Source organism: Ipomoea triloba, chromosome 1 (assembly GCF_003576645.1).
Source record: "Ipomoea triloba cultivar NCNSP0323 chromosome 1, ASM357664v1".
Lineage (NCBI taxonomy): Eukaryota > Viridiplantae > Streptophyta > Magnoliopsida > Solanales > Convolvulaceae > Ipomoea > Ipomoea triloba.
In genome coordinates, this window is record NC_044916.1 from 4,855,965 (window position 1) to 4,867,508 (window position 11,544).

At 31.8% G+C, this 11,544-nt stretch overlaps 1 protein-coding gene across 1 annotated transcript; it reads left to right on the top strand.

Annotated features, from left to right (window-relative positions):
* The first annotated feature begins 9,344 nt into the window (after positions 1-9,344).
* LOC116000828 lies at positions 9,345-10,669 on the top strand. Its single transcript, XM_031240673.1, has 3 exons — positions 9,345-9,467; positions 9,591-9,698; positions 10,171-10,669. The coding sequence occupies exons 1-3, from the start codon at positions 9,381-9,383 to the stop codon at positions 10,471-10,473; spliced, it is 498 nt and encodes a 165-aa protein (XP_031096533.1). The 5' UTR covers positions 9,345-9,380; the 3' UTR covers positions 10,474-10,669.
* The last annotated feature ends 875 nt before the right edge of the window (positions 10,670-11,544 follow it).

Sequence of the window (11,544 nt, forward strand, 5' to 3'; positions counted from 1 at the left end):
ACTCAAATCAGAAGTGGATTCCACAAATATCTGTACCAAAATAGATAAAATGTAAATTTTTGCTAAACTTTCCAACATACCGGATCTGTTTGTATTGCGGCGTTATTTGCCTCACGGAGCGTTTGGTTGGAGGTAAGGAATTAAGTGAGAAAGGAATTGTAATTCCATGGGAAAAGAATAATGTGGGAATAAAGCCGGAGTTTAAATTCTAGTGTTTGGTTGGCAGGAATAAAATTACTGGGAATTTCAATTCCAATGTTTGGTATACATGGGAATTGAAAGAGAATAAGTAGTATAAAGTCCAAAATGCCCATTATTGTTGTTGTTGTTGTTATTATTAATCTTAAATGACAAGTAGCTCTTGGACACATTTGCATATTTAAACATAAAAAAAATATAACACATTAAATTCAAATACTACCCATCTACCGTATCTCTTGAACTAGACATACTGTAATTAATTTTCATGTAAATACTTCGGCCCTGTTTGGTAAATAATCAGCCTATCAGGTAATTTTGGCTTATTTAACCACTATTAGTTGTTTGGCTAATAAGCTTTTTGTAACTCCAAAATACTAAAATTCAAAAGGCTGCTCAAAGCAGCCTTTTCAATTAGCTTTTTGAGAAAAGAAATTATACCAAACAGCTATCAGCTAACAGCTAATTTATCAAACAACTTTATACAATCAGCAATGTTATCAACTAATCATACCTTCTAACCCAAACAGCCAACCCAATCAGCCAACAGCTATTTACCAAACATGGCCTTCATCAAATGTTAAGCTTCATAAGCTCACATAAAAAAATCATCAAATCATCAAAGGTTGGCTTAGAATTATTATTGCTCAGGAATGACGTTCTTTGTTGACAGTAGTCATAATTTAGAAGGAAATGTTAGATATCAATTTTAGGTTAACAAAAAAGGAATGGGTAATTTTGTCTCAAGATTATCTTTTTTCTTCCTAAAATCCATGGAATTAAAATGGGAGGCGAAATTGTAATTCTCACCAACCAAACGCCCTATCATAGTAGGAATCAAATTCAGGTTCTCTCGAAATTCCCCCCACAAAAAATATTCACTTGCCACTTGAGCTATTCCATGGATTCAATATTATTTGCCGTGTTTGTGTTACTTGTTATCCACTTTACTTAGTTCCATTTACTTAGTGGTGGGACTTTAACTAGCTCAGCTATACTATATCAATCACGTAAATGTATCAATCACATAAATGTACTACTCCTATGACAGGACAATACATTATTGTAGTAAAAAAAGTCAAGGGACAAGCCGATGAAAGTGTCGGAATTAAAGGATTACAATTACACCAAAAGTTATAACAAGGAATGTGTAATTTATTTTTTTGTACTTGCGTAGGAGTCAATAAGTGTCATGTTTTTTGAATACGACTAACTCTATTATAATGTAGTATCTGTTCATAACTCCCGTATAAAGGGAAGGGTTTGATGCCACTGGACCACAAGGTCATGTTTTAATTAATGACATCTTTTTTTTATACCAATTGTTATCATCAAACACTTACCACTACACCAAAAGCAATAGCTAGTAGTCAAATCATAAATTTATTTGATTCTACATACATGCATAGCACTTAGCACAACGCTACAATTAATGATAAGATTCTAGACTTGTCCCTCCAAGCCTCCGCCCAACAGAAAGAAGAAATAAAAAAAAAAGTAAGGATTAAGGAAGTGTTTATTACTTGATAAAGTTTTCATTATTTTAAAGAAATAAAAGGAGAAACTATATTTATTTGTATATATCACCAATTTGAAAACATAAATCGAGTGGAAAAAAAAAACTAAAAAATATATAAAATTTAACAATGGAAGTAAAGGCAATTTAAATGTATCTTTAGCATATATGCAATAGTTATACCATGGATCTGGGTCTACTTTATTCAAAATACACAATTTACATACTGAATGTTCATATTGAATTGTCAACATGTAGTACGTAAATTGTGAACATTATTTAGGCCCGTTTGGTAAATAATCAACCTATCAGCCAATTTTGATTTATTTGATCACTATTAGTTGTTTGGTTAATAAGCTTTTTGTAATTCCAAAATACTAAAATTCAAAAGGCTACTCAAAGCAGCCTTTTCAATTAGCTTTTTGAAAAAAGAAATTATACCAAACAGCTATTAACTAATAGCTAATCTATCAAACAACTTTATACAATCAGCTAATGTTATCAACTAATCATACCTTCTAACCCAATCAGCCAACAGCTATTTACCAAACAGGGCCTTAGTATATAAATTTTAAATATTCAGTATGTAAATTGTGAATTTTTGGATCCCAGTCCACAGAATAATTTGCTGCATATATGATCTCTTGCGTATATACATAAAAATGCAAGATGGAGAGAAAATAATCAACCCATTATAATATTTTATTTATTAATTTATATTTATCCCAAATACATATAACATACTTACAATTATTAGTCAAATAATAAAATGGACTCATCCAATCCAAGATAACTTTTTCAATGTGATCATGTAAATTCAGATTTTGCATATATGGACGAAACATATTGGACTTTTAATCGATTTTCTTTTCTGTTGTTAATACTTTTTTGTTTAGGGAGAGGGACATGTCATGGAGAAAGGAGACAAAGAAACAGGTAGGAAGAATTTTGTAGCGACGACATACATACATAAGAGTTAAGACATTATTGGGAGCAAAGAATTAAGACATTATATATATTATTGTACTACGTAAGAATTTGTTGTAACAATTTATATTGTTTTCTCCCAAAAGATGAATCTCCAACTCCAAGAGTCCGACATAGTATTTGGGAAGATATAAATAATGGTAAATAAGTTGAATACAGATGCTAGACCTTTGTTTACTACGCACAATGAGTCCCTTCACTTTGGGAGGTTGCTCCCACACTCGGACACTGGTCTTTCTTCCCAAACTTTGCCCTTATGACCAAATGAACTGCCTATGCAGGCAACAATTTATTGTTGGTGGTGACTTAGATGGTCGATCGAGTCCAATATCCTATCATCGAAATATAGAATTAATTGCTAACGCAAATATTTAAAAGAAAAAATTGTGAATTCACTGTTATTTATAACTTTTTTACGTATTTGTAAACCATTATTGATTCTAACATACATGTTATATTGTTTTGAATTTTTATTAATTATTCTAATATTTAATATCTTTGAAATCAACATTTTATATAACTAGGTTTGTTTTTTAGGAATTTATATAACTAGTTTTATTACATTCAATTTCAATATTATACCAACAAATAATTGATGAATGCATAGTTATCAACATATATAAACATACAACCACTACTTACATTAGATATCGTCACGAGTAAATATTCCAAATTTGAGTTAGGTAAGGGCACATTTGAAAAAGCTATTGAAGTGATTGAGATAGTTCACTAGTTTAATTACTCTTTGAAGGACCATTTGAATGAATTATGATTATTGGAACATTTAGAGCAATGGACTATTCCAGATTGGATAATATTTTTCACCCCTACATTTACCACTACATATTAGTCACTTTCTAGTTAAAAAAGGAAAAACATTTTATTGTCATAACTATTGGTGAGTTGGGTGACCCACCTGAATTAATAAGGAATTTACATATCTAATTAAATAGTGACACATGAGGAAGTTATAAATTGTGAGTGGCTTATATAAGGGCATAAGGGCACAATTAGAACAATTCAATTGTTTCAATCGTCTTACTCTATCTGTTCCAATCTTATCGACCTTCCAATCATAATTGAATGGACGTAATAATAAATTAATTAAAAGACATTTTTCAAATGAGATTCGACACCCATTTAACTTTGGTAATTGCTAAAACCAAATATAAATACGGAGTACTAAATATCATGGGCCATTATATATTATTCTATTTTAAAATAAAAAAAATAATAAAAATAAATGTTGTCATTCATGTGCACGTATATATATAAAAAGTAATGGAATGCTACAGAGCTATAAAGAGTACTTAATGTAAGGAATGAATGAGAATATGAATGTGAATGAATTGTCCGTACAAAAATGCATGCGCTGCTAATTATATACGGAGTATATATATAAGATATGCTTTGTGTATGGTGCAAAACCTTTTGTTGGTGTGCCCTCTCCTGCACGCCTCTGAGATCAAAGAATATTGAGCTGCCTGCACTACATTTATCAGACAGGTCTTGTCAAAGAAGTGATCTGAATATTGATGGTGAATGTTCTACAGACTACAGAGGAGACGACATGCTTATACACATGGAGGGAAAAAGATAAAGACGTTTACAACTGATCCAAGCTTAAGCAAATTACTTCTTTGTCCCTTTCTCTGTTTTAGCTTCTTGATATTTGTCATCCTCCGTTACATGGTTCACACTTCGAGATTTGCTAGAACGGGTGTTTCATATTTCACTACGTGTTGTGTGTGTATTAATCTTAAATAGATTTAAAAAATAATTTTTTAGTTCCAAACCTTAATCGGAATGGCCTGTTCAGTTCCAATTAAGGTTTATAAGTTTGTACAACATTCAGTTCAAATCAAACTATGACGTACCATTCGTAATCATAATTTCTTCAATTCCTTCTCAATGGATATGTGATGGCGGTTAATTAAACACTTGTCAAACTGGACCACATTTAATTTGTCCTCAAATCATTGTTCTTTATTATTATTATTATTATTATTATTATTATTATTATTTCCATCTTGTACACACAATTTTTTTTTTTTTTGAAATAATTGTACACACAAATTTTAAAAACTAATAATACTCTTATTCATTCTCATTTTTGGATGATGATGGTATCAGAGCAATGTATTGAATGTATTAAATCAGCTAATCAATACCTCTTATATAGTGGCTACGATCGAGCAAACTAGAGCACAAACAGTTACAACAACCTATAACTAATCAAAGGAAAACAGAACACAGATAATGGAGCAAGATAAAATTGACATATGAAACTCACAACCACTACTCAGGGTTAAACGTCGCTCTTATATTATAGCACACAAATCATCCAGGATATGTAAACCGCACTAAAGATCATGTATGACAGACTTGACCGATTGGATGATGGCAAAAATCAAATTCGTAAGTCCTAATTTTCATATACGAGAGTCACGCTCCACGTACCGTACCCGCCAATGTTAGTTGTCAGCCAATACTTAGTTTGGGATTTTATTCTCGTTTTATAATACTTGTCTTTAGTCCTATCATATCATCATATCCTCGATCTTGATCCGATCCTTTCCTTTGAACTAAACTATGGTTGAGAATCTTGGACATGCAAAGTGGTAAAAGACAGAAAAGCCAGCTATATGCATTTTGGAATATAATGAAACTTGAGGCAGACTACTGCTGAACAAAACGTACAATTGGAAAGAACAAAAATATAGTACTCTTTGAAATCAAACATACACAACAAATTAAAAGTGTATGAGAGAGAGAGAGAGATGTAATTTGCTCTGTGATCATGTGAGCTACTATACGGCAGTAGGCAGTGGGAAACAATAGGCAGCTGGAGAAGACGACGCAAAAGTGTAAAATCTTATTGACTAAAGTGAATTCACATGATCAAAAGATAAGCTAAGCACAGTTGATCTGTTACTAGAAATAAACTTTGTTCCTTTTTACTCACGATTTGTAGTTTGAATACAAGGAGTTCGGTTCATTTATTTTTTGTCCCAACAGAGCAACTAGACCCTTGCTTACTGTGCACAAGAAACCCTTTTTTGTCCCGACAGAGCAACTAGACAAGGAACCCCTCACTTTGAAAGATTGCTCTCACACTGTTACTAGTAAGACTCAATCTCCAACTGAACTGCCCACAGAAGTTGTTCTTACACTGCCCCTAGTGAGACTCGATTCCCGGTCATTATTCTCAAATTTCACCTAACCAAACCCATGCGGGCATGAGAGTTTTAATTTCTTCATATGATATTTGATAGTCGTGACACTATATTGTCCATTAATTTTTATATACTTGTTGCATTGCAACATTACAATAGAATTTACAATGAAATAATTATGATAAAACTATTACAAAACTTTTTATTAGCATATATATATATATATATATATATATATATATATATATATAATTATGAAAAACTATTACAAAGTTTTAATACTAAAATTAGTATCACTGCAAACATTGTAATGAATTCCTACACGTTGATCACTAGCTCTAATACTAATTGTTAAGATTAAGAGCTTACCGCTATGGCGCTATGTCAAAAAATATAACTAATAGTGAAAACATAACTTTATTTCTTTATATTTGCCTAACCGTTACAGCATTTCGGTTGTAGGATGTTATACTCGGCTATCAAAGCCTATGCCTAGTAGTGTTCTATAGCAATTCCGTTACAAATTGTGATTTACAATAAAATTTGAGGGTTTTGTAACAAAATATTACTGAATCATGATTTTTTTGTAGTGTTAAGTTTTGTTCTAATGTACGTTGATTCTAAAGAAGTTTAATAATTAATCTAACATTTTTGGAGCGGTTGGCAAGCAAACTATTTGTTGAGCATATAGTATATAAATAATAAATGAGTAATTCAATTATCAATTTATCAAATGATAAATGTGAAACGAAATACATCATCCATGCATGCAAAAGATTATGGGTCCAAACGTAACTCTATAAAAAAGAAATCATGTCGAAGGTTCAACTTTTGTATCTCATCTGCGTGGGCTAAAAATTAAGAAAAAATGTGTTAGCATTTCTGTAATTATGATTATGCATTTAGAAATGTTAGATAGTGCATTTAAAAAATAATTTTTAAATAGATTATCAATTATCCGTGAATGCACTATATATATATCAAATGTTTTCAAATAACATTGTAATTACCAAAAATATATGTGCATTTTTTCCTTAATTTTCAATTCTAAATCATTTTACATGAACAACTGATATTAGTCAACATTTTCTTGCATCGAGAGAGTTTATCCAATCTCACTACACTCGTAATTATTTACTATTTGGATAAGGGGTACTGATATATATTTGCCTTGTGGGCCCGGGGGTTGGTTGCAATTGTTTTAGTTGCATTGTGGTGAATTGCCCTCTCGTGAATACATAACTGGATAGGAATTGCCGGGTTTTTCAAATTTTACTTTAATGTTCTATGTATGGCACATTGGCACTGCCATTTATTTACCCCTAACCCTATGCATCAATCTCACACTGCACTACGTTGGAAAAATAGCACAAAAATAATATTAAAAGTGATTATTTTGTGGTACAAATATATGTGGAGTCCACTTTTGATTTGAATCGGGTCAAAGTAGATTCGAGTTATTCATAGTGAGGTGAAAAGATCGATATACTATACGCTCAAAACGGATAATGAGTGAATGATAAATTGGTTCTCAAAGTAGACCCATTTGAATTTGAAAATAGAGGTGGAAAGGCTTGAAACAAGCTCTTGTCCCACATTGGAAAAGCAAGGAGATTTGCAACACTATATATACAAGAGCTTTTTTGGACCTTGAGATGTAGGTAAAGAAGGCAATGGCAAACTCCAAATAAGTGTCGGCCAATTCATAGCAGGGAACAAAATCCCTGCCACTAGCTTCCACAGGCCACAGATTGTGTGCATGCATTGCCTGCCTGTCCCAATAAGGAACCAATGAGCCTAATCTCTGTACTACATTTGAGTCTTAATGTCTGTCCTCTTGTGGCATTATTGCTTCTTTCTCCTGATTCCATATTAGGTATTGCATGCCTAGGGTAGCCCTGCGCTTTAATTGGGTTTTGTATTTTGTGTTAAGAGTATGGATAAAATTAATTATGTGTTAATTAGAGTTTTAATTAATAAGAGTTTTAATACTAAGCGAACAAAGTTGTAGCTAGCTAGGATGCTCCTAGCCCACAAATTAAATCACAATACGAAATGCATGTATCATGAACTCAATCGAGAAGGTCTTATCAAGAGAATTGAATTCGTAACTTTATTTTATACAAAAATTATGTTCCATCAATTCGACTACCCCTTTCAAAATAGTAATTAAAAAGCCTTACTACACAGTCGGCTAGTCCACAACTTATAGCTTTGATTATATTAATAAAACAAATTCCTGGCGATTCCCTAGACATAAAATTTGAAAAAATAATTTATACTTATATTTATATTTGTTCATTGCAGTCTCACCAAGTATAATGTTAGTAATACAATATGTATTCTAACTTTTTATCTTATACTAATGTGATGATATGCTTTAATGGATTAAAAAAAATGAAATAAGTCACAATTTATTTATTTTTTCTTTTCTTTAATAAAATTTGAACAGGTAATGATAATTTTATCTCTTGAAAGTAGGTTTGTGATTTTCTATATAAAGCAACCCCTAATAGCTGGGAAGAAATGTTACTCTGTGAAACCTGATAAAGACTGAAGAAGACAAAAATAATGTCAGCACTTATACATAATACATTCCGTGATCATATAAAGTATGGCACCTACTTACATAAAGCAAGTGATGCAGGACATGGCACACAAAATAATGTCATTACCTTTTTTATATATTTAAAAAAAAATTAGCATACTTATAATTTTCTAATTATTCTTGATGAATTATGATGAGGAACAACAATTGTGATTTTTGACAAGATTTTTGTAGCTGAAAAAAATTATTATGGAATTTTTATATAGCCGGGGAGAGATTTTTTTCAAAGTTTTTTCCCCTGTAAAGTTTAATTTTTTGTAGGCCCCACATGGTGAGAGAAATACCGTGTTCCGTGCATTTTGTGCATTTATACGCCCAACATGGGGTGTGTAGTGATTCCTGGATTTTTTTTTTCCAAATGCAAAATGCATACTTTATACATAATTTCATAATACAAGACACAAAAACTCATAATATAAACACAAACACATACACGTGCATCAGAGTCTACAATGCACTATGAACCCTGATTCATGGTATAAGGATTACTTCTTTTTTTTTGTCGACCACCGGCTTTCTTTATTGGACAACTAAAATCACATATCTAAACTAATTTTGTTCGTGTTGAGTAGGATTCAAATTCAAGACACTCGTGCCTTTTCATCTACACCATAATTAAATCTTTTTCTATCAATTTTATTTAGCCGTGCCATCTCATTTACACCATACTCATTATATCATTTTTATTTGATTTAAAAAGCTAAGAAATTATAACTAACAGACATCCTACTTTCTTTAAAATACACCCCCTCCCCTACCCCCCTCGCACCACCACCCGGTCTATCCTCCCAACCTGGCCTTCAAAACTCTATATAAAAGCCATTACTCCTGTGGTTTATATCAGAGAAATTAAATACACCAAAAAAAAAAAAAAATTAGCTGCAAGCCCAGAAAGATGGCATCAAGAAGGCTCCAAAGAAAAGTGTCATTCAGCAAGAAGAAGAAGCTTCACATTTTGCAATCTCTTACAAACTCTAAATCTGTAATTACTACTCCAAATTAAACCTTCATTTCTTCTTTTCATATTCTTCTTTCTGTCATTAGTTAATGTTCTTAAAAGTTTAGTAGTACAGTGCTGATATTTTATATTTGGTAATTTTTGCAGGTGGGGAGCAGCTCTATTATCATGGATGCTTTTATGTACATCCACAGGTTGAAGATCCAGCTAGAAGAACTCACAAGAGAATATTTCCACCTCTTGAACATTATTCAAGTTCTCTATTCATCTCCCTACCTCTCTTCTGCATGTATTTATTACAATTTCTATAATGTCATTATGTATTCGTGAATCGAACATGAAACTTTATGGGTACCAAATTAAGAGCCTGACTAGCTTGCCTGGTGTTGCCTCTTTTTTCTTACTTTAAATAACTTCGAGTAGAGAATTACCCTCTTTAGACTGAGTACAACACGACATCCTAGAAAAGTGGTGTAGGTTTGTAATATGAGTACATGTTGGGTGGAGGCCGGTAAAGGGTTTAAAGTCCGGCTAGCAATTGGTGACTAGAGAATTGTTAGGTAGAGACCGGTGAAGGAGCAAGTCTAGCGCCCTGCCTCTCAAAAATGTGGTGACAGTATATATTGAAATAAAGTTGCGTCTTTGCTGTGAGAATAGCTTTTGACACAGTGGTAAGTACTTGATCTTAACAGTAGTATTATAATTATGGGTATTAAATTTGTGGCAGGAAGTGAAAGTGGATAAGTTGCATGGGAGGAGATTTATGGTGACAGTGAGGTGCAAGAAAGTTGAAGATTTACTGGTGTCAATCTTGGAGGCCTTTGAAGAGATGGATGTTAGTGTTGTTGAAGCTAGGGTTTCCTGCAACTATTTCTTTGCCATAGAAGCCATTGTTGAGGCTGAAGATCATCAGCAAGGATTGATTGCAGAGGCTGTGACTCAAGTAATTCAAAAGGCAATTCAGAGGCAAAGTGAAATAGGGACATGTCAACTTCAAAACTACTTGACTGTTCCTAAAGCAGCTAGCTAGTTCATGAAACTAAAAAGTAGTAATAAGATAGTTAAGTTTTTTATTTTATTTTTATTTTCATTTTTTTTTATCTATTCCCTGCTTGTCAATTCCTTTATGGAGGAAAGTTTTTCATGTGTCCAAATCATATTTGTCTTAAAACTAGCACAGTTTGTGCTAAACGTTAATTGATAAATAGTAAGTGAATCTTTTGTGACGGTGGTTATAAACATCATTAATAAGTTTGAAACTCAAATCTGTGTAAGGGTTCTTTGTCACTTTAATTTTACTCAAAATCAATAAAGGAAGTAAATTATATAATGGAGTTAATTCCATTTTTGGTCCTAGATTTATATGTGACAATCCACTTTTAGTCCTTTTTTATTAGAACATTCATTTTTGGTCCTAGTATTATTATGGCATGACCAATTTTGGTCCTCCAACAACAAAATTGTTGAAATATTGTTAAATACAAAGGCATTTCAATCTCTTCTATACAAAGTATGTTGAACCGCTATATTTTTTATGTTTATTTTTTGAAAACATTCATAATTGAAGACCGAAATGTCATTGTATTTAACGATATTTAAACTGATTTGTTGATAAAGGACCAAAATTAATCATGCCACAATAATACTAAAACCAAAAATGGATGTTCTAATAAAAATGGACTAAAAGTGAATTGTTACCTATAAATCTAGGACCAAAAATAGAATTAACGCTTATTGAATGTATCTTAATTGGCCAACATGTCCTCAAATATTTGTATCTTAATACTCACCAATATAAGAGCATCCCTAATAGGAGTTTTTTTTAATGATTTTTGAAAAAGTAAAAAACTAGAGGATTGATTTTTAATAATTATAGAGAATAATTTTTGGTTGGATTTTTCTCCTGCAATGAATGATTTTTTGTGAGACCCACTAGAAGAGAGAAAGGGAAAACAATGCCAGGTGGTTGCGCGTGGAGCGCAAGGAAAGCACCCAGTAATCGCATGCATATTTATAACTTTTTTCATTTAAAAAAATTGTTGTCAGTCTTTTTTTTTTTTTTTTTTTTTTTTTTTTTTTTTTTTTTTTTTTTTTTTTTTTT

Coding starts and splice junctions, on each gene's coding strand:
- LOC116000828 (XM_031240673.1), top strand. CDS start 9,381: ATGGCATCAAGAAGGCTCCAAAGAAAAGTGTCATTCAGCAAGAAGAAG. Junction 9,468..9,590: donor CTCTTACAAACTCTAAATCT/GTAATTACTACT, acceptor TAATTTTTGCAG/GTGGGGAGCAGCTCTATTAT. Junction 9,699..10,170: donor ACCTCTTGAACATTATTCAA/GTTCTCTATTCA, acceptor AATTTGTGGCAG/GAAGTGAAAGTGGATAAGTT.